The sequence below is a fragment of the Rhipicephalus sanguineus genome, chromosome 6 (assembly GCF_013339695.2).
Source record: "Rhipicephalus sanguineus isolate Rsan-2018 chromosome 6, BIME_Rsan_1.4, whole genome shotgun sequence".
NCBI lineage: Eukaryota > Metazoa > Arthropoda > Arachnida > Ixodida > Ixodidae > Rhipicephalus > Rhipicephalus sanguineus.
In genome coordinates this window covers 131,832,321-131,850,670 of record NC_051181.1, presented here as the reverse complement: position 1 = coordinate 131,850,670, position 18,350 = coordinate 131,832,321, and the positions used below count along the sequence as shown (strand labels likewise).

Sequence of the window (18,350 nt, the reverse complement as noted above, 5' to 3'; positions counted from 1 at the left end):
GCAAAAAGGTGGTGTTTGATGACATGAGGCCTGACTTTTAGGCATTACGCGTGTTCGTGAGTGCGTGTTCGTGAGTGCGTTTGTATGAGCGCGTGTATTTAGACACATGCAAAACAAAAAATTTCGGGAAGGATTTGATCCCTCCCCCCTCCCCCTGGCTACGCCAGTGCCCCTGACGCTCTCCGCAGCTTCGCATTCGCCAACCGCTCGCGCATTGTCAGCGTGGCGGCTCATGCTGGCCGGCGCGTCCCATGCACTTCACTGTTGCTAGCTGTTGTTTCCCAGGAGTTGATTGGTTGATATAGACGACTAGGTTGAATTCCATAGGTTCTGAACTGTCACTGTTGCCAGGCGACATGAATACCGATCTCAAACTGCACCCGAAGGCGAAACTTGAGGATAAATAGTGTTCATATAGGCGCCCATTTCGAAAACAGGCATTTAGAGGCCTTTGTAGGCATTTAGGCACAAACGCCAAAATTTATGCTCATATAGGAAAGTGGAGTGATAGGCGCGCAAGGAACGAAATAGGCATTTGCCTAAAATCCCGTCTCTAGCGATGACCGCGGGGACCCGATAACTCTTCGATTTTCCATTTTCTGGCAGCCCGCTGGCTGCCAGAAACCAGCCGGCGGGTTCCGGTTCTGACAGGAAATGACGTTATATCACGTGACCTAAAAACTTCTGGCAACCAGAAAGTGGTCGGGAGAAGTAAAATCGAATTTTGGGCTCGCGGCTGGGCGGCTCACAACTGCGTCGTCTGCTCCAACATGCTAGTACAATCTTTGTTAGCGACGATCGCTGGGCTGTTGGCCTTGCTGCGCGCTCGCAGGCACCGCAGGCGTCACCAAACCGTTGTGTGCGAGGATCAAAATGTCCAAGATCTCGTTGTGTGTCTGCTGAGAAGCAGACGGCAACGAGAAGAACGGCATAGAGTTCCGCGCTATATGTTGAGAACGATCGTGCCGGCGTATATGGACTTTGAATTTAAAAAGTTATTCCGACTGTCTAGAATTACTTGTGCAGCCCTGGTTGAGGAGCTTGTCGCACTGGCCGAGAGCCGCCGAGGGTCCCGAGGCCTTTGCATTCCGTGGAGTCCACGTAAAGATGGTCGCGAGCGCTCATCGTCCCTTTTGGCGTCTGCTAGCCAGAAAACGGCCAGAAAGCCGCCAGACCAAAATCGTCCTGGCGAGTTCTGGCGACCCGCGGGTCGCCAGATGCAGCCAGAGAGCGAAAAACGAATGCCCACCGGAAGTGCGCGCGCGGTGGCCGGAGCAACCCGAGAAAAAACGAATGCGTTCTGGCTGTCTCTGGCAGCCCGCGGGTAGCCAGATGTAGCCAGATGGGAGGGGACCTCCCTTCCTCAGGGGATGAGTTAGGAAAATCGAATAGGCCCAACATCGGCGTTCTACCCTCCCGCGTGTAAGCCTGCATCATAATGAAATCATGAATGCGTCCGTTTTGTAGCAACGGCGTTACGAAAAAAAAATGCGTTTTTGTAGATTGTTTGGTCGCAGTAGATGGTGCCATTATCATATAAACGTATATTGCAGTGAAACGTTTTTACATTTAATACGACGAAAAGACATGGAGTATGCACATATAAACAGTGTACTGAACAGTGCTTCTACTGTATTATACGTTTACGAGTGATAAATGTGTATCCGGAAAAGTGTGGCTTTACCATCCGCTGTTACATCAGCTCTTAGATGTACTCTTAGATGCAACACAATGACTGAACTTTATAAATCTTTCTTTCGTCGCTGCTTTCTTTCTGTTAAGACAACGCCTACCATTGGCCTCTTCCACCCGTATTCTGTGACCGGGCACGATGAATAGCTGTGATCGAATTTAATTATCCAGTCTTACACTGTACTTCTCGCGTACTATACTAACATTGATCAGCACTGGTTAGTGTTGTGTAAATGGTGGTAAATGTTTAACCTCCTCTCTTTTAAGAAAGGCTATCTTCATGCAATCGCTCTCTCAATCCAATAGTTAAGTTTTCTATAGTGTTCTCTTTCTTTTTAGGGGCGAAGCTCCTTAAGGCGGCACCCGTTCGTCCCTCGTAGTCGTAGTAGTGCGTAACCAGTCGTAACGCTAGTACCAGATCTTGACCTCCAAGGTGGTGCCGGTGGGAGATTTTTCCTGTGCGTTGTTGAACAATAAAAAATTCGCAGCGTGCGCGTTAACTAAAAGCCGAATTCTTCTGTCTCTCATTCCCCATTAGCAGCCATTGGCATGTTCCAGTAGGAAACGTTAGTAGAAGTAGAAGTGTAAGTGTTAGCTAAAAGCCGACTTCTTCTGTCTCTCATTCCCATTAGCAGCCATTGTTTACCTCCAAGGTAGTGCCTGGTGAGATTTCTCCTGTGCGTGATTAAACAATAAAAATTTTGTTCAAAACGCCGTTGATTGATGAAATGAACCAACGAAAGACGCCAGGTGTTTTCTAAAAGCAAAACGAAAGAACGCCAGATGTTTCTAAAGCAAAACGAAAAGACGCCAGCTGCTTAACGAAAGACGCCAGATGTTTTCTAAAGCAATGGTTTTCTAAACAATGAAAATTCACAGCGTACATGTAAAATTAAAGTGAGCTGCAAGTTGTCATAACTCATCGAACCTTTAGTATAAACGCGCCCGATCTCACGTCGGTGATGATGTACTGGGCAGAATTCACGGAAGATTCACGGTTTACCGATGAACCTCCGCAGCTTCGCCCACTCATCATCATTCACTCCGTGGATATGTCAAGCACTGGCGTGGCTCTGTGGTAGAGCACCTGCTTGCCACGCAGAAGGCCTAAGTGCGATTCTAGCTCGAACCCATGTTTTTTCTTCCCAATTTCAGGCATCGCAGCCGGCAACATGCTGGGTGGAATGAGCATCGACAAGATTGGCGCCCGGTTGACATTCCGCTACCTTGGCTACGTGTCTGCCGGTTGCTCGGTTTTGTGCACTCTCACCTACCTATGCCTTCGACTCCTGGGCTACGGCCGTTTAGGTGAGCATCCTGTTAAGATTTGGTCGCACTGACACTTTGGCGTATGCGCGGGGGGAGGGGGGGGGTGTCAAAATTTTCAACTTTGTATGCATACAAACGCATGCACGAACATACATAGAGGGTGCTTGAATCACCCCCCCCCCCCCCCTCTGCCCCCGAAAAAAATTTCTGGCTACGCCCCTGCACTGGCAGTAGTAAGCTGCCATAGTGAAATACTGTTTTATCGGAGAAAGCCGGCAATGTATAACTCCGCGAGCAAGGGCGAAATATTTGAGCGCGCTTTAGAGTGCAACATCAGATTACGTTCAAGGTCGCAAAAAAAATAAATAAAAGCGACCTATTTCATGACGTCGCTCACTAACCGATTCCTCAGCTCCTCGTCTTGAGTCTCAAAGCTGCTGAACGACTTAGTAGCGGAAAAGTACAGAAGGAATACAATGATGGCTATTTTACGGCACCGTGGCTTTCTTTTAACACGAGAGTGTTTTATGCCGGGGTCCACCACGGCTCCACTGACGTACTTCCGTCACGGATATGACGTTGTAAAATATACACTAACAGATGGCAAAGAAAGAAAGTTCCGTCGCCGGGAGTCGAACCTACGACCTCTCGCTTCGCAGCGCGCGACGCGAACTGACTCGGCCACAGCCGGCACGTTCTTCAGTATACTAACGGGGAGCTATAGGCCTCCAACGCTCAAGTTTGCACAGCGCCGTCCACCGCCCCAGCGGAGAGAGCGGAAACCTCCGGTAGCTCGGACGGGTCGCTCTTGCTTGGTTTTCCCATTGCGCGCGCGGAGAACGTGCTCCCCGGGGCTTTTATCTCGCATTTTTCACGCTGTGGGTGCCGTTCCTTCGTCGTACTCGAAAAGCAGGCATGCAGTCCTGCTGCATTGTGAACTGTCACAAAAGTTTAAAAATGACGAACAGCCGAAAACTGCCCGTCATGTTCTACCGTTTCCAACGCAAGCAGTGCGACGGGCAGAGGCGTCAAGAGTGGATTATGGCAGTTCGCCGCGATGCTTTCGCGGTCTTCTCACCTTGAAGCAATTTAAATCGTACACAGTATTACGAACTATTAACGGGGAGAAACGCGATGATCGTGCTCATTTGAAAGGAAATTCGTTTGTGAACCGAAGTTATAAGAAATAGACAGCCGCTGTACGTTTCGAGATTGCGCGCTGGCTTTCCGAGTCTAACATTTGTAATGTGACAGCAGCGGAGCATGTGGGCTTAATACACCACAGTTTAAATACCGTACCGTGAGTACTAAGTGTTTAATTCAGCTGATTGCAGTACATTTCCCGTCGCGGCTCACTGTAAACAGAATTAAGCTGCATGTTTGCACTGAGTATTTATATTGGCCTTGCATGCGACATATGCCGTGATTGCTTAGCAGGCTGAAGTGTTGCGCTGCTAAGATCGTGGTCATGGGTTCGATTCAGGCATACGGCAGCTGCATTTCGATGGGAGCGAAAAGCAGTAACACCGGCGTACTTGGATTTACGTACACGTTGAAGAACCCCAGATGGCCGAAATTAATCCGAAGTCCCCCACCACGGCGTGCCTCATAATATTGTCGTGCTTTCGGCACGTAATATATAGCCTTTCATGCGCGTGAGCTGCGGGCAATATACAGGTGCCGCTTTGCAAACGAGCTGAAAAAAATATCCCAGGCGGCAATTAAATTTTCGATGGCTTCGCGAAATCCGACGCGCTTATCATCGGGCACAAATCTCGGCATAATCATAAACATGCGCGATCGCAGTGGGTATTGTATAGTATGATGCTGACCAAGCGAGCTGTCGAAACAACCAAAGCGACATTCGAATCAGCTTTTTTATAACACGGTGCGTGATCAGGCGTCGATATTATTCGAAATGAAACACACCTCTGCAAGAAACATGCATGGTCGAAGTGGGCATGAAATGTTTTTTTTTTTTTGCGCGTATCATTATGCTGTCAAAGGGAGCTCCAAAAAAATCCAAGTGACATTAAACTTGCGATCCGACGTTATCATCCCATGCAAACCTCGGCAAAAGCGAAAATCCCACGAAACTGAACACTGTGGATTGCGATGCAGCCAGTGACTCAACAGGGCAGATGTAAATTTATGCTCTTCACACTGAGCTCATAATAAATTTAAAGCCGCACGACAAACTTGGCATCCAAGCAATCGAAAAGTTATCAATAGAAAACGCACGCGAAAGCGTGGTGGATGTTTGCTGACAGCTCCGAGTAGACACGACTGCCGCAACGAATGTGCGTTTTACCGGTAACATAATTACAGATATCGCGCAGTCACCTCCCTATTCATGTCAAAGAAATGTGCCCGTCCAGCATCGGCACACAAACCTGCTCTGTCCCGAAAAGGTGGTCGATCAGCCGCCCTCCTCTGGCGAGATTCCCACCGTGAAAACGTCTTTTCCATCTCTGGGATGTTTCTAAACCTTCAGAGCAAGCGACACGTGAAGTTGCACGTGCACGGCGAGCAGGAAACAGCGCGTGCAGCGTGCGTGAACGTGCTGAGAGAGCGCTGTCAAAAGGCAGCCGCGGGGAAAGGAGCGACCGGTTTTTGCAAGAAAGGCGGCGAAACGCGTGCGACGCAGCGCCCCCTGGCCGAGCTTGGGAGGCCTATTTATCTACACCACTTACCGTGGGCGGTACTCAGATTGGTGGCACTTCGGCGTGTTTTCGTTAAAACACGTTGGCGGGCTAGTTGGTTTGCATCCATGAAGAGTGGTAAGCGCGACTAGACAGGGACGAAGAAAGAAAACAGACAAGGACACAGCGCTACTTTCAACTGATTTTATTTTCGCTCGAACCGATAAATATATACCGAGCGAGCGGAAACAACAAAACGACAATGAGTGGTTATATCGCTGAACCGAACACGGGTACAGAGCAATATCACGACACAGCAAAAGCATTAACGCGACAAAGCAAGATATTGCAACTCTTTTTGTGAAAGCGAGAGGGAAGGCTGACTAACGCACATTTCTTCTAATCTATTAATCTCATAGGCCCTCAACAATTTCTCTAGTCATTTTACTATGCGCCTTATACAGGATACAGGTGTTTTCAAACAAGGGCATGCAGCCACAATCTCGGCAATGAATGCCCAAATGACCTGAGATTGCTTTTGTGACGTTATAGTGATGCTCTTTCAGTCTCTGGTTAATACATCTGCCGGTCTGACCAACGTACGTCCTTTTACACGAAAGCGGAATGGCGTAGACAACGTTGCGAGTACAGGTTACAAAAAGTGTTCGGTGATTTATAGGACATGCATTTACCTTGTTACTCTCTGAATTTACCTGGTGACATAATCTCTGTAGACGGTCAGGAGCGGAAAAGACTACGTCCACCCCCGACTTTCCCGCAATTCTTCTGAGATTGTGCGAAATGCAATGCATGTATGGCACAACGGCAACTTTCTTAGCTCTGACACCACGGCTGATGCTCTTTGATGAGCTTTTAAGCTTGTTGCTCAAGCCCTCTGCGACAGAGCTGAGCATACCTAATGGGTACCCAGACTCTTCTAAACGCTTGGCCTAATTCAGGAAACTGGCCTCCACCTTGTGATCACATGACTTCATAAGGGAATTATTGAAACAAGATTGCACTATTGCACGTTTTACAAGTTTTGAATGTGCGGATGAAAAAGGCAGGACAGGCTTGTTGCCTCTCGGCTCATAACTCCAGCAAACCTTCTGTGGCGTAAAGTACAGTCCTAAGTCTAAAAATCTGATGAAATTGGTCTATTTCATCCTAAGTCTGGATGAAGTCATCCTAAGTCTGGATGAAGTCTGGATATTTCATCCTAAGTCTGGATCCTAAGTCTAAGTTGCCGTTGTGCCATACATGCATTGCATTTCGCACAATCTCAGAAGAATTGCGGGAAAGTCGGGGGTGGACGTAGTCTTTTCCGCTCCTGACCGTCTACAGAGATTATGTCACCAGGTAAATTCAGAGAGTAACAAGGTAAATGCATGTCCTATAAATCACCGAACACTTTTTGTAACCTGTACTCGCAACGTTGTCTACGCCATTCCGCTTTCGTGTAAAAGGACGTACGTTGGTCAGACCGGCAGATGTATTAACCAGAGACTGAAAGAGCATCACTATAACGTCACAAAAGCAATCTCAGGTCATTTGGGCATTCATTGCCGAGATTGTGGCTGCATGCCCTTGTTTGAAAACACCTGTATCCTGTATAAGGCGCATAGTAAAATGACTAGAGAAATTGTTGAGGCCTATGAGATTAATAGATTAGAAGAAATGTGCGTTAGTCAGCCTTCCCTCTCGCTTTCACAAAAAGTTGCAATATCTTGCTTTGTCGCGTTAATGCTTTTGCTGTGTCGTGATATTGCTCTGTACCCGTGTTCGGTTCAGCGATATAACCACTCATTGTCTTTTTGTTGTTTCCGCTCGCTCGGTATATATTTATCGGTTCGAGCGAAAATAAAATCAGTTGAAAGTAGCGCTGTGTCCTTGTCTGTTTTCTTTCTTCGTCCCTGTCTAGTCGCGCTTACCACTCTTCATGGGTGTTTTCGTTATCACTAGCGAGGTGGCGCCAAGGGCTCGAAGGGCGCGCTTTAAAGGTCGTCGCCCCGCGCGTTGCGATGCCCTACCTTCGGCAAGTTGATTTTTCATCACTTGAATTCTTTTCCATTTATGTCATAATTACTGTGCTACTAGCTCAACGCTACAAATAATGTCCTCTGTACCTTTCTAAGCTTCATTGTCTGTTGGTTTCATTACAGGGACACTAAAGTGACGCAATGAATCGGTGTAGATTGATAAATTGTACTCTAAAAACAGTAATGTCGTTAATTTCACCATCGTAGGCGTATTAATAGAGGAAATCAAGGTCAAAGTTTCAATTTGAAATTTCGTGCTGAAGTTTCTCGCGGGACGTCACGAATTTCAAAGTGAGGTTTCGTATTTTTGGCGACATTGTCTCGACAAAATTCATTGAAACTTGGTATGTTAGGTTTCTGGCCAGCTCAGAGACAATGTACGTAATTTTACCCATTAGGAACTACGTAGACACTAGTAGACGCCGTCAAAATCTATGACGTCACGGCGATTGGTGCGGGAACTCGAAGGTGGCGTCGTCACTAGCACTTTGTGCTTTTGCGCGTTTTCTCGCGGGAAGCGTTGTGATGTTGGTATTATGAAAGATTCATTTACTAATGCGAGAAAAATCGTTTTTCTATTCAGTGTCGCTTTAAGCCCACAAAAGTAATCCGTTACATCAGTTATTAGAGCAAAAATAATTTAATTACTTTAATTTAATTGCTGTCAAGTGTTCGTCCCGCCTTGTCTTTACGTCAGACTCCTCGTGCAGGGGCTACACCCCAATCGGAGAAGTTCCACCTGGCCGGGGCCAAGGGTCACGAGCCGATGAAGAACGGTAGTGCCCGCAAGTGCGACAGTACGGCCAACAACGAATGTGTCGAACACACGTACTTCTGACAATATCCCGATCGTCACGGACTGTGTTGCTTGCTGCTGTTCTGGAGAACAGCTGCAAAGAGATCTCCAACCGGTCAACCGTCGACCACAAAGGGACCTCGGATCTGCGAGGACACTACAGGAATCTACCACTACTCAGTGACATGCTATCCACGGCTCGTTAGCCGTTGAGGTATACCTGTGGACCTACGAATACTGTACGGATGTGTACGTGTCATCATGCCTGTGGTTTTCACAACATGCCTGTGGTTTTCACAACATGCCTGCTATAAATGTTTGGCGTAAGGTACCATGCGAACATCCCCGTCCATTTTCACTGCCGAAAGATCATTATTTTGCGAAGTGTCCGACATATTGGTAGTTGCGTCTTGAGTTAGGTATGTTTCTGTTCACGTAATATAAGTGTGCCTTTTTTTTTTTTGAGTCTGAGTTTCGCGCGCGTAGATAAGGTAGCACTAGTTCTGAGCATCTATAACTTTGTTTTAGTTTAACGGCGTGAAATGGGCGCTGTATTTTCTTGGCTGGATCTTGAGATTGAGTCTGTGCTGTTGTGATTGTATCTTCTGATGAATGATGTTCCTTAGCAAAAGATGTATAAAACTGTTCGTCGATGCAACTGATATAAGCACGAGAAATGCGCATCTAATTGAGGTTTAGCGCAAGAAAAAGACGCAGGGGGGTGGAATATGTAAGGACCCAGTGCCTTCCGTCGTCCCGTGACTTTTCTTTGCGCATAAACTTCAAGATATGCAGCATCAACTTGCCCGCGAGTGTGTTTTGTTGAAGAGAAGTTCGCATTTCGTTTAAGATGTCGCCTCTTTTTGTTGTTAAAATGTTCACGCAACGATATCTCACTTAAAGTGTTTAAAATTGTCGCCATATATGTGTTACATGTATGGCATTTTCAAAGTGGAAAGCGTGTATCAATTGCGGTTGATGAGGTCGCGCGTGTTTTCCAAGCATCCGATAAGGCATCGTTTTCCGCGCTGGATTTCACGCGGTTGAGTATCCGGCGTTGCTGCTCGTTAAGAAAAAGCTTACAGAAATTCGGGTATAATATGTGTATACGCTTTCAAATTTTCGTGAGCTGTTTAGTCGCTGGAACTCTTGCTTTTTTCTTTTCTTTTTGTCTGCTGGTGCGTTGCAGCTATCGGCCTAGGCAGGGCAGTCTTAGAGATTGAAAAAAAAATCTTGTCTTTGTCATGGGAATTTAACAGGGTCTGACATTTAGAATCTCATTTACCCTTACGATCTTGCTTTTTCTGCAATACCTGCAGATTTGCATTGAAAAGAAAACGGTTCGGTGCGTGCACCTTTTTGTTCTTCATTTATAAGAACACTCTAATGCACAGCAGCCTTTCCAAACAAACAAATGTGTGACGTTGAATCATGGTAGCAGTTTGGTGTCAGCATCTTTACTCATTTTTGCGTAATATATATAAAAAAAAAGAACTGTTTGCAAGGCGGGTCCTTTATTATATTTTGCAGCTGTACATGGTTTCGTTTTTGTTTTGCTCTCGGCTGCGAAATGCAGCTTTTGTTTAATTTACGACAGACTCTTGTTTGGATGTTTAGTTAACTCGTTTTAGCATTCTTTTGTTTCGAAGCTTCGTACTTGTGATGTGCATTGTGTCTAACGTTTATAGGTGATATTGTTCGCACGTGTCTATCTCTTATCGAAACGAATGCAAGTTGTCTCGAAGAATTGCTGTTTCTATAAGACCTACGGCTTTTACAGTATTGTTAACACAGTTAACTTGGTGACCGGTCTGTGTAATTACATTTTAGTTTTTGTGTCATGAAAATGTTATGTCCTCTTTCCGAGTGCACCTGCTTTAATATAAGTGCGAGGAGGTTTCGTCCTCAATAAAGATTCTTTTTTTGTTTTAGGAAGTTTAAGCGTCACTTTTTTCTATGCCTGCACCTGCCTCAAACTTCTGTCTTGTTTCTTTCCTTCTTTCTTTCTCTTTACTTTTCTTTTTATACAGCAGAGCATGTCATGCTCGAGGTTGGCCGCGTGTCGTAGATAGAAAATTATCATCATCATGAACCGGCACGAGCTCTCTTCTTCATTGTCGTCTTCTGCTTGGCTCCCACAACACGTGCGCCCATTTCTCGAGCGAGAGAACGAGTACAGCTAGAGAGAGAAAAAGAAAAATAAAGATAGAGAAAGAGATAAATTCCTGGAGAAAAAAAATTCTTGGCGAGAGCAAGCATACCGATGTGTAGTATAGCATAGCAAGGGATGGGAAAGAGAGAGGTGAGAGGGTGAAAGCCAAGCCAAGCCAGGACCAGCTAGGTGCCCACCAGCCCTGCTGTGCGACCCAGCCTTGTGCTACTTAGTGCAAGCTGGGCTTATTTTTTTGCAAGAGTGCTTTGTTCATTTTCATTTCTAACTGCACTCGTGCTATGCCTTGCTCTCTCTCTTTCCTCCCTCATTACCCTCTCCACGTTAAGGGTAGCAAGCTGGACAAACTCTAATTAACCTCCCTGCGCTTACTCCATTCCCTTTCCCTCTGAATATGTAGGTGTGTAGCTCTTGGGCAGTGCTATTGTCATGACTTTGTAGTATCGTCACTCTCTCTTCATCTTCTCTTGCATTCTTTTACACCCCCTTCCCCCCTTTCCAAGTACAGGGTACCCAACCGAAAAATTTTCTCTGGTTAACCCTTCCCGTCTTTCCAATACTCTCTCTGTGGTGGGAATCGTTGCGCATTCAATCGGACGAACACAGGAAGGAAAGGACAGAGTAAACGGAAAGAGCGCAAACTATCAACTGGCTTTATTCATTTGGTCGCTGCATATATATATATGCACTTTTTTTTTTTCACACGTCCCAAATAAATCGAAAGAAGGGGGGAAGAAAAAGAGGAGGAAACACATGACAAGGATACCTCACGTCAAAAAAAAAAAAAAAGAAAGTGCATATATATATGCAGCGACAAAATGAATAAACCCAGTTGATAGTTTGTATTATTATTTGTATTATTGTTAATATTATTTATATTATTATTTCCATAATATTTCTATTATATTATTTCGTATACTCTCTCTCTCTCTTTCTCTCTCAGGCATGCATACACTTTAAAAAAAATATCTGGGGTTTAACGTCCCAAAACCACGATATGATTATGAGAGACGCCGTAGTGGAGGGCTCCGGAAATTTCGACCACCTGGGGTTCTTTAACGTGCACCTAAATCTAAGTACACGGGCCTCAAACATTTTCGCCTCCATCGAAAATGCAGCCGCCGCGGCCGGGATTTGATCCCGCGACCTTCGGGTCAGCAGTCGAGCGCCATAACCACTAGACCACCGTGGCGGGACATGCATACACTTTCTGCAAAAATCGCTTGGGGTTCTTTAACGTGCACCTAAATCTAAGCACATGGGCTTCCAGCACTTGCCTCCATCGAAATGCGACCGCCGCGGCTGGGATTCGATTCCGCGACCTTAGAGTCAGCAGTCAAACACCATTACCCCAAGAACACCGCGGCGGACCCTGATTGTTGGATAAACGTAGTTTTATGGCTCAAAAGCTACGCGGCGCGGAACTGTTCCTGAGCATGTATTGCAAAAATGAATGACGCGACTGGGAGCCAGTGCTGAAAACAGAAGTGCAACGTCATCAAAGCTGTAATTCGTTTTTGTGCATTCTATCCAGCCTAAATTATTACTCTTTTCCGGCGATAATTTTAAAAGAATGAAGTCATTCCTGCTCCTGTCACGGTTGAGATAGTGGCTGACGTTACTAGCAACGTAACAGAAATCCTGTATCAGTGTGTTTTCTCCAGCTGTCGGCCTTGCCAACACTGCGTGTGTGTTGTTTCGACTCTCGCGTTCACAACATGGATGCTGGTTGCAAACGCTGCGTAGTGAGAGTGACTCAGTAGGTGCAGAATGCAATGTTCTTTCGTACGTGCCTGGTGTCGATGACCGTTGACCATCTGCTGTTTTGGTCCGGCGCGCTTTGAGAGGAAGTAGTTTGAAAGTTTTATTTAATGCAAGACATGTATACAATAACAAAAAAATTGGCCGCGTATCTGCGTGCTTCGCTGCAAATGTCGTCCAAAGACTATAGTCTTCTGCCGGCCGTTTCTGCGCCGTTTCAGCGCAGCCTAAGAAACACTAGCATTTGCGGCGCAGCCTAAGAAGCACTAGGTTCTTTAGAATTACGTATCTATGTATTTTCTAGTAAAGGAACACACCACCTAATGCTTACGTATTGATGTTGCGCCTCAGATATGCCTACTATTTGCTTTTTGATCGACATTGTTCACACGTATGAACGCAGCTACCAGTTCAAGATAGCTGGGCGTTTAGCAAGTGCTTAAACTTTGGCCGGGTGGCTGAATCGTGCGACAGACAGACAGACAGACCAAAATTTCTGCGTTTAAGTTGCTCAAGCAAGACTATCGTCTTTAAAAGAAACAAAAATTTGGGACCCAACAAATTTCTCAAGGCCATCAGGAAGAATACACTTCTATGGAAGCAGCTGTCATACACTTCTATAGAAGCAGCTGTCAATAGCAGCTGTCATATATATGACAGCTGCTATTTTACGCAACGTAATAACGTAGAACAAATGCTTGGTTAACTAAAACAAGAAAATACAGTAACTGAAAAAAGAAAATGTCCCACATTAGTTATCATGTTTTCGCAAATTTCTTTTTCGCTAAAACATGTCTCAGGAGGAAAATGAATGTCTAGAGACGACCCTGGTCTTTGACTTAGGTGCCTCGTAGTCGCACTCGCACGTAGGCGTTGGTGTGGCTGCGTGTAATTCCTTGGGTTAACTGTGTTTCGTCGCGCTGCCGGAGCTGATCTCGGAGGCCACGTAGCAAGATGCGCGTGGTTGAGACCTGCTCCGCCAGGCGCCGCAACGATCTAAACTGCTCGCAAGAAAAGCGCCTGTTCTTTCAATGAACATAATTCAATTAACTTTCATTAATTATCCAGACAGGTAAGCCCTTGTCTTAAGTAAACTTATGCTCCAATATCATATGAATCCAATATAACGAAATATAACCTGAACCAGATCCATCGATTTCGTACCATTATTATTTGTAAAAACAAATTTTCTGAATATTACGGAAACCGGAAGTAAGTGTACGACCGGAAGTGCTTGGCAGAGAAACAAGAGTGTCACTCGTTGCTCTTGCCACTAAACAGTAAGATTGTGCACAAGCATGCGAAGTGCTGTGCAATTTGTCAATGAGCGAGTGGCTTAATTTTTTTTTTTTTAGAAATGAACGTTTGAGCTGCGAGAACCTATATACAGCCTTCTCGCCGCTCAAGTCTAAAGAAATGTTTCGTCTAACTTAAGCCGATAAGCATACGAATGCTACACAATGGCCCATCGATCACATCGCACTTATAGCGAATCGCTAATAAATGCGATAAAGCCGTGCAAGTGGCGGGGATGCCCTAATAAAGCAATTTTAAATTCCGGAAGCTTTTGCATGCCGAAACCAGGGTGTAGAACCGAGAAAAAAAAAACGGCTTCGGTTCACGTTCGGGTGCGACGCGCACATTTTCGCACCGGTCAAAAAGAAATTAAATTACGTTTTCCTGTGCGCGATGTATATTCCAGCTGTAGAATACAATGCTAAGGGTCTACGGCTCCGTACGAGTGCTTCATAAATAAGCTACGCCCATCGCGCCCGCGTATAATGATATTCATGTCATTTTATTTATTTATTTATTTATTTATTTATTTATTTATTTATTTATTTATTTATTTATTTATTTATTTATTTATTTGTACGTTTCGATGGTGGCGCTTGCCGCTGCTGAGAACGCAAGATCGAAGCGATGACGTCATAAAAAAAGAGACAGCTGCTGCGTTCCTTGTGGCCTCGTGTGACGCGTGGATAAAGAGGCTGATCATAAACGGCAAAACGTAGCATCCCCCACGCCATACATGGTTACAAGGTAGTGTGCGTATACGTCCTTGCCGCCTGAGAATGCTAGTGTTGACAAAATAACGGCATTTTCCCTCTCAATGCCGGAAGCTTACCGCTCCAGAGCAGCCGATGCCCTGTCGCAGCACGGTTTTCCAGCGACGCTTTTGGGATTTGGTTCATATCACCACATCGGTATATTTGTAACAAAGAAGAAATACTATACCATTTGTGGTGAGGATAGAGGGTTAAAAGCTACAATACCTGCAGCTTCGCTAGCCGCTCCACCCCGTCACAATGGCAGCAACATGTGGTACAGGAACAGTTTTAGTCCTAGGCGAAATTTGAACTCACAACGCAAAATCCAGACACATAAAAAACACTCAAGATGTCGTATTTACATCAGCAAACAAAACATTCAATGCCATCATACTTAAGATGGAATTTTCAGGCATTACACGTAAACTGTAATCTGTTTGAATTTCTGTAGTGTATTGGGTAGGTCAATACTATAGCAGCTGTGGCCCATTGTTTGTATGCGGTCGTGGAGTGTACCAGTGAACAGTGTGTCTTGTTGAACGTGTATATGGATGAGTTGAGTTTGCTAATCTACGCATGTGGCAGCTGTTACGGATTAGTTCTGATGTAAATTACGTTAAGTGACAGTATTCGTAGAAAATTTCAATTTTTAGAATCTTGAATCTTCCAAATGATCCGGGCGTATGTGCATTGTATGGTATACCTGAAATTTCGGCTGTTTAACTATTATGCGTAGGGCACTTCGATTTTCTGATTTTTATTGCCTCTTTGTTTTGACGGTGAAGAATACGGCAGCCCGGAGTGTATGCGGTAAACGAAAAACAAAAAAACTAACCCGAGTTGGTGAGTAACGCGTGTTAAGGACATCTCAGTCGAAATCAAGAAAAAGAAATGGGCTTGTGCAGGGCATGTAGCGAGAAAGCAAGAAAACTGCTGGTAATCAAGAGTAACCGACTGGATTTCAAGAGGAGGCAAGCGCGCGCGAGCGGGAGGCAGAGAGTTAGGTGGTCAGATCAGATTAAGAAGCTTACGGGGATGACCATAGGCGTGTGCACAGGGGGTAGGGGGGGGGGGGCAGGGGGGGCGGCCGCCCCACCTATTCACCTAAGAGGGGGGGGGGGGCGCAAAGTGAGCCCCACACATTGGCATAATAGGGAGGGGGCGCTGCGACTCAGGGTCATACATTTACATAATTGGGAGGGGGGGCGCTGCGACTAACCTTCGTCCCGCCCCCCCCCCCCTGAAGGGGAACCCTGCGCACGCCTATGGGGATGACGTTGCCGCAGCAAGCACAAAGCCTGTTTAATAGGAGAAACATGGGGGAGTCCTTTGCCCTTCAGTAGGTGTAGTCAAGATGATAATGATTATGTTGGTGATGTATTGGGAAAACCTGTGACCAGCAGGACAAGGAACACTCGCATGTAGTGTAACGATAGCGGCGGGGACTATCGTCAGTCATGGAGAATCTGATATGCTGATCTAACGCGTAGGATATTTGTACATGAGTAATGGTAAGGCCAGTCCCAGCACAATCTCTGATGCTCCCGTATACGCTTTATAAAGTACTCTACTAATCGCGTCGTGCATGCAACCTAATTAGAACTAAAGAAAACATTCGAAAATGTTTCGATACGTTGCGGCGCGGCTCGCGCCGAGCGGTAACACGCGAAAGAGTTTTAACTGGCAAAACCCAGCCAGAGTCAAAAAGCTAAAAAAGAGAGAGAGAGAGAGAGAGAGATAGTATAGGGGAGTCATTACAGCATTTTCTTAATTCATTTGCGCATGAGCGCGCGCGAGTGTCTGAGAGGTGTGAGAGAGTCCTTTTTTTTTTTTAGTTTGACGAGTTCACACACAAAGATAAGCGCTTTTTGAAGGACTTGTGGAATTATTATCAAATAACTTGTAAGTCTGCCAAATTATAGGCCACCAAAAGCAGGCCGGGCTATTCCGCGAGCGTCATAGAAACATTATAATATTTTCGCGGTATCCTCTCATCCCCTTGTCTCGTTCACCGGCTTCGACAACACTTTCCTTGAATGCCATCGTCCCCCATTTAAGAAACAGTTTCCGCAGCGAAAATACAGCGATGCTAAGACGATCAACAACTCCGAGTATAGCCTTCTTTCAAGTGACGTACCAGGTAGCTGTTGCGATGACCCATTGACAGGTCAGTCAAGCAGTTGCTTTTCTTGTTTAAGAGCAACCCGAGGCAAGTATTACAGTAAGCGCGCAATGCGTGACTTTTCCTCTTCCTCGGCATCTCTCGTCTTTGATGCGAGTCGGTGGCGCTCTTGCATAGGTGCGCTGCAATGACGGCTTTCCTTTCGAAACTGCTATAAGGAAGCGATCCGCCGGCTCATTACTTGTCGCCTTCACCTTGCCTAGTGATGCTCGACGTGGCCTTGGTGGCGTGTACGACTAAGCGTGTGCCGATGCAAAGCCAAGGCCCGTCGTTGTCTTCCGACCTGCAGCATAATGAAGGCACATGGGCGGCTTATACGTGTTCTTCATATGGCAGCCGTCGTGGTGGTAACTGGCTATGGTGCTCTACCTGCTGAATACGAGGTGGTTTCTGGTAGTGGGTACCGCATTCCTACGGTGGTTGATAGCTACGACAGCCGTTCACGTGGATTTATGTGCGCTCTAAGCAAGTCCACACACACAAATGCGTTTGGGAGTAATAAACTGCGATGTTTCGCATCAGCCAGGTATTCCTTTGGGGCCTTCAAATCAAATCAAACAAAATGAAATCACTCACTCACTCACTCACTCACTCACTCACTCACTCACTCACTCACTCACTCACTCACTCACTCACTCACTCACTCACTCACTCACTCACTCACTCACTCACTCACTCACTCACTCACTCACTCACTCACTCACTCACTCACTCACTCACTCACTCACTCACTCACTCACTCACTCACTCACTCACTCACTCACTCACTCACTCACTCACTCACTCACTCACTCACTTCGGAATACGCTTGTATTGCACTTCAATATTTGTGCTACGCCTTTAAAGGGACCCTGCAGCACTTTTCCAATTAATCATCGAATGGCTTTATTAAAAGAGCATATTTCCTCAAGAATCGACTGCCGCAAAACTTCTTTTTAGAATCCGTCAAGTAAGAGCGGAGTCACAGGGATTTGTCGCACGTTTCAGGCGCTTTATCTCTCCTTTCGTACCAGCGATTGCACTGAAAGCTACGCGGAAGGGGGGGGGGGGTACTTATATTTAGCTGCGCTTTAAAGAACTCCTGGCGATAGAAATTTTCGGAGCCCTCCACTACGGCGTCCCTCATAATCATATCGTGGTGTTCGGACGTCAAACCCCAAGAATTATCATATTACATTAGGGAAGGAACATGGTCCATAACGCCGATGTAAATAGATAAGTTGACATCGGATGCAAGCTGTGGAGAATACGAACAGCTGGGACGGCTGTGACCGTTCAATGACCGTGGATGAGGCCGGTGCGGTAGTATACGACTGTAGCGAACGAGTAGGCTATAGCGGTGATGCAGCTGCTCTGTTGTCGGCCACATTATATTTGCTGCCTGAACGGCAGACATTCTTCTTTTAATTGCGAATTGTCAGCACCAATAAGAACCGAACCGGACGCATCTGTGAACATGGGAGTTATTCGCTACTGATTTCCGCTATCTCATTGTTGACCGTGATCCTCAAGCACGCAAGCTCTGTTGGCAAGTGTTTAAGCCGATGTTCTGGTAGGTGGATATACGTAGTCCGAGGCTTCGTTGCAGGCATCCCGCGAGGACCGTACGATGCTCGTCGAGGGAACAGTATGTGCACAGTGAAGTACCATCCCGCGCATGTCGATAGTATAGTCGCACAGTGGCGCGCACGTATTCTGGAGGATTGACAAAAAGAATGGGCTGATGCACCGTTTCAGATGGACGGGGT

General features: G+C 46.1%; 2 protein-coding genes across 5 annotated transcripts in view; both read left to right on the top strand.

Moving 5' to 3' along the window:
* LOC119396434 (major facilitator superfamily domain-containing protein 6-A) overlaps nt 1-18,350 on the top strand; it is a 77,349-nt gene that overhangs the window by 13,245 nt on the left and 45,754 nt on the right. Inside the window, exons 4-5 of one of the 4 annotated variants that reach the window (XR_007416593.1) lie at nt 2,848-3,000; nt 8,353-8,929. Coding sequence is in view for 2 of the 4 variants with exons in the window: in XM_037663651.2 (XP_037519579.1) it covers nt 2,848-3,000; nt 8,353-8,480 (281 nt within the window). In the remaining 2 variants the exon portion in view is untranslated. Of the gene's footprint in view, nt 1-2,847; nt 3,001-8,339; nt 10,364-18,350 lie in introns of those variants that run through there. The other 3 variants (XR_007416594.1, XM_037663651.2, XM_037663652.2) reach the window with 3 other exon arrangements.
* Nucleotides 1-18,350, top strand: part of LOC119396435 (major facilitator superfamily domain-containing protein 6-A) — an 86,640-nt gene that overhangs the window by 23,135 nt on the left and 45,155 nt on the right. The gene's annotated exons all lie outside the window — the stretch shown is intronic.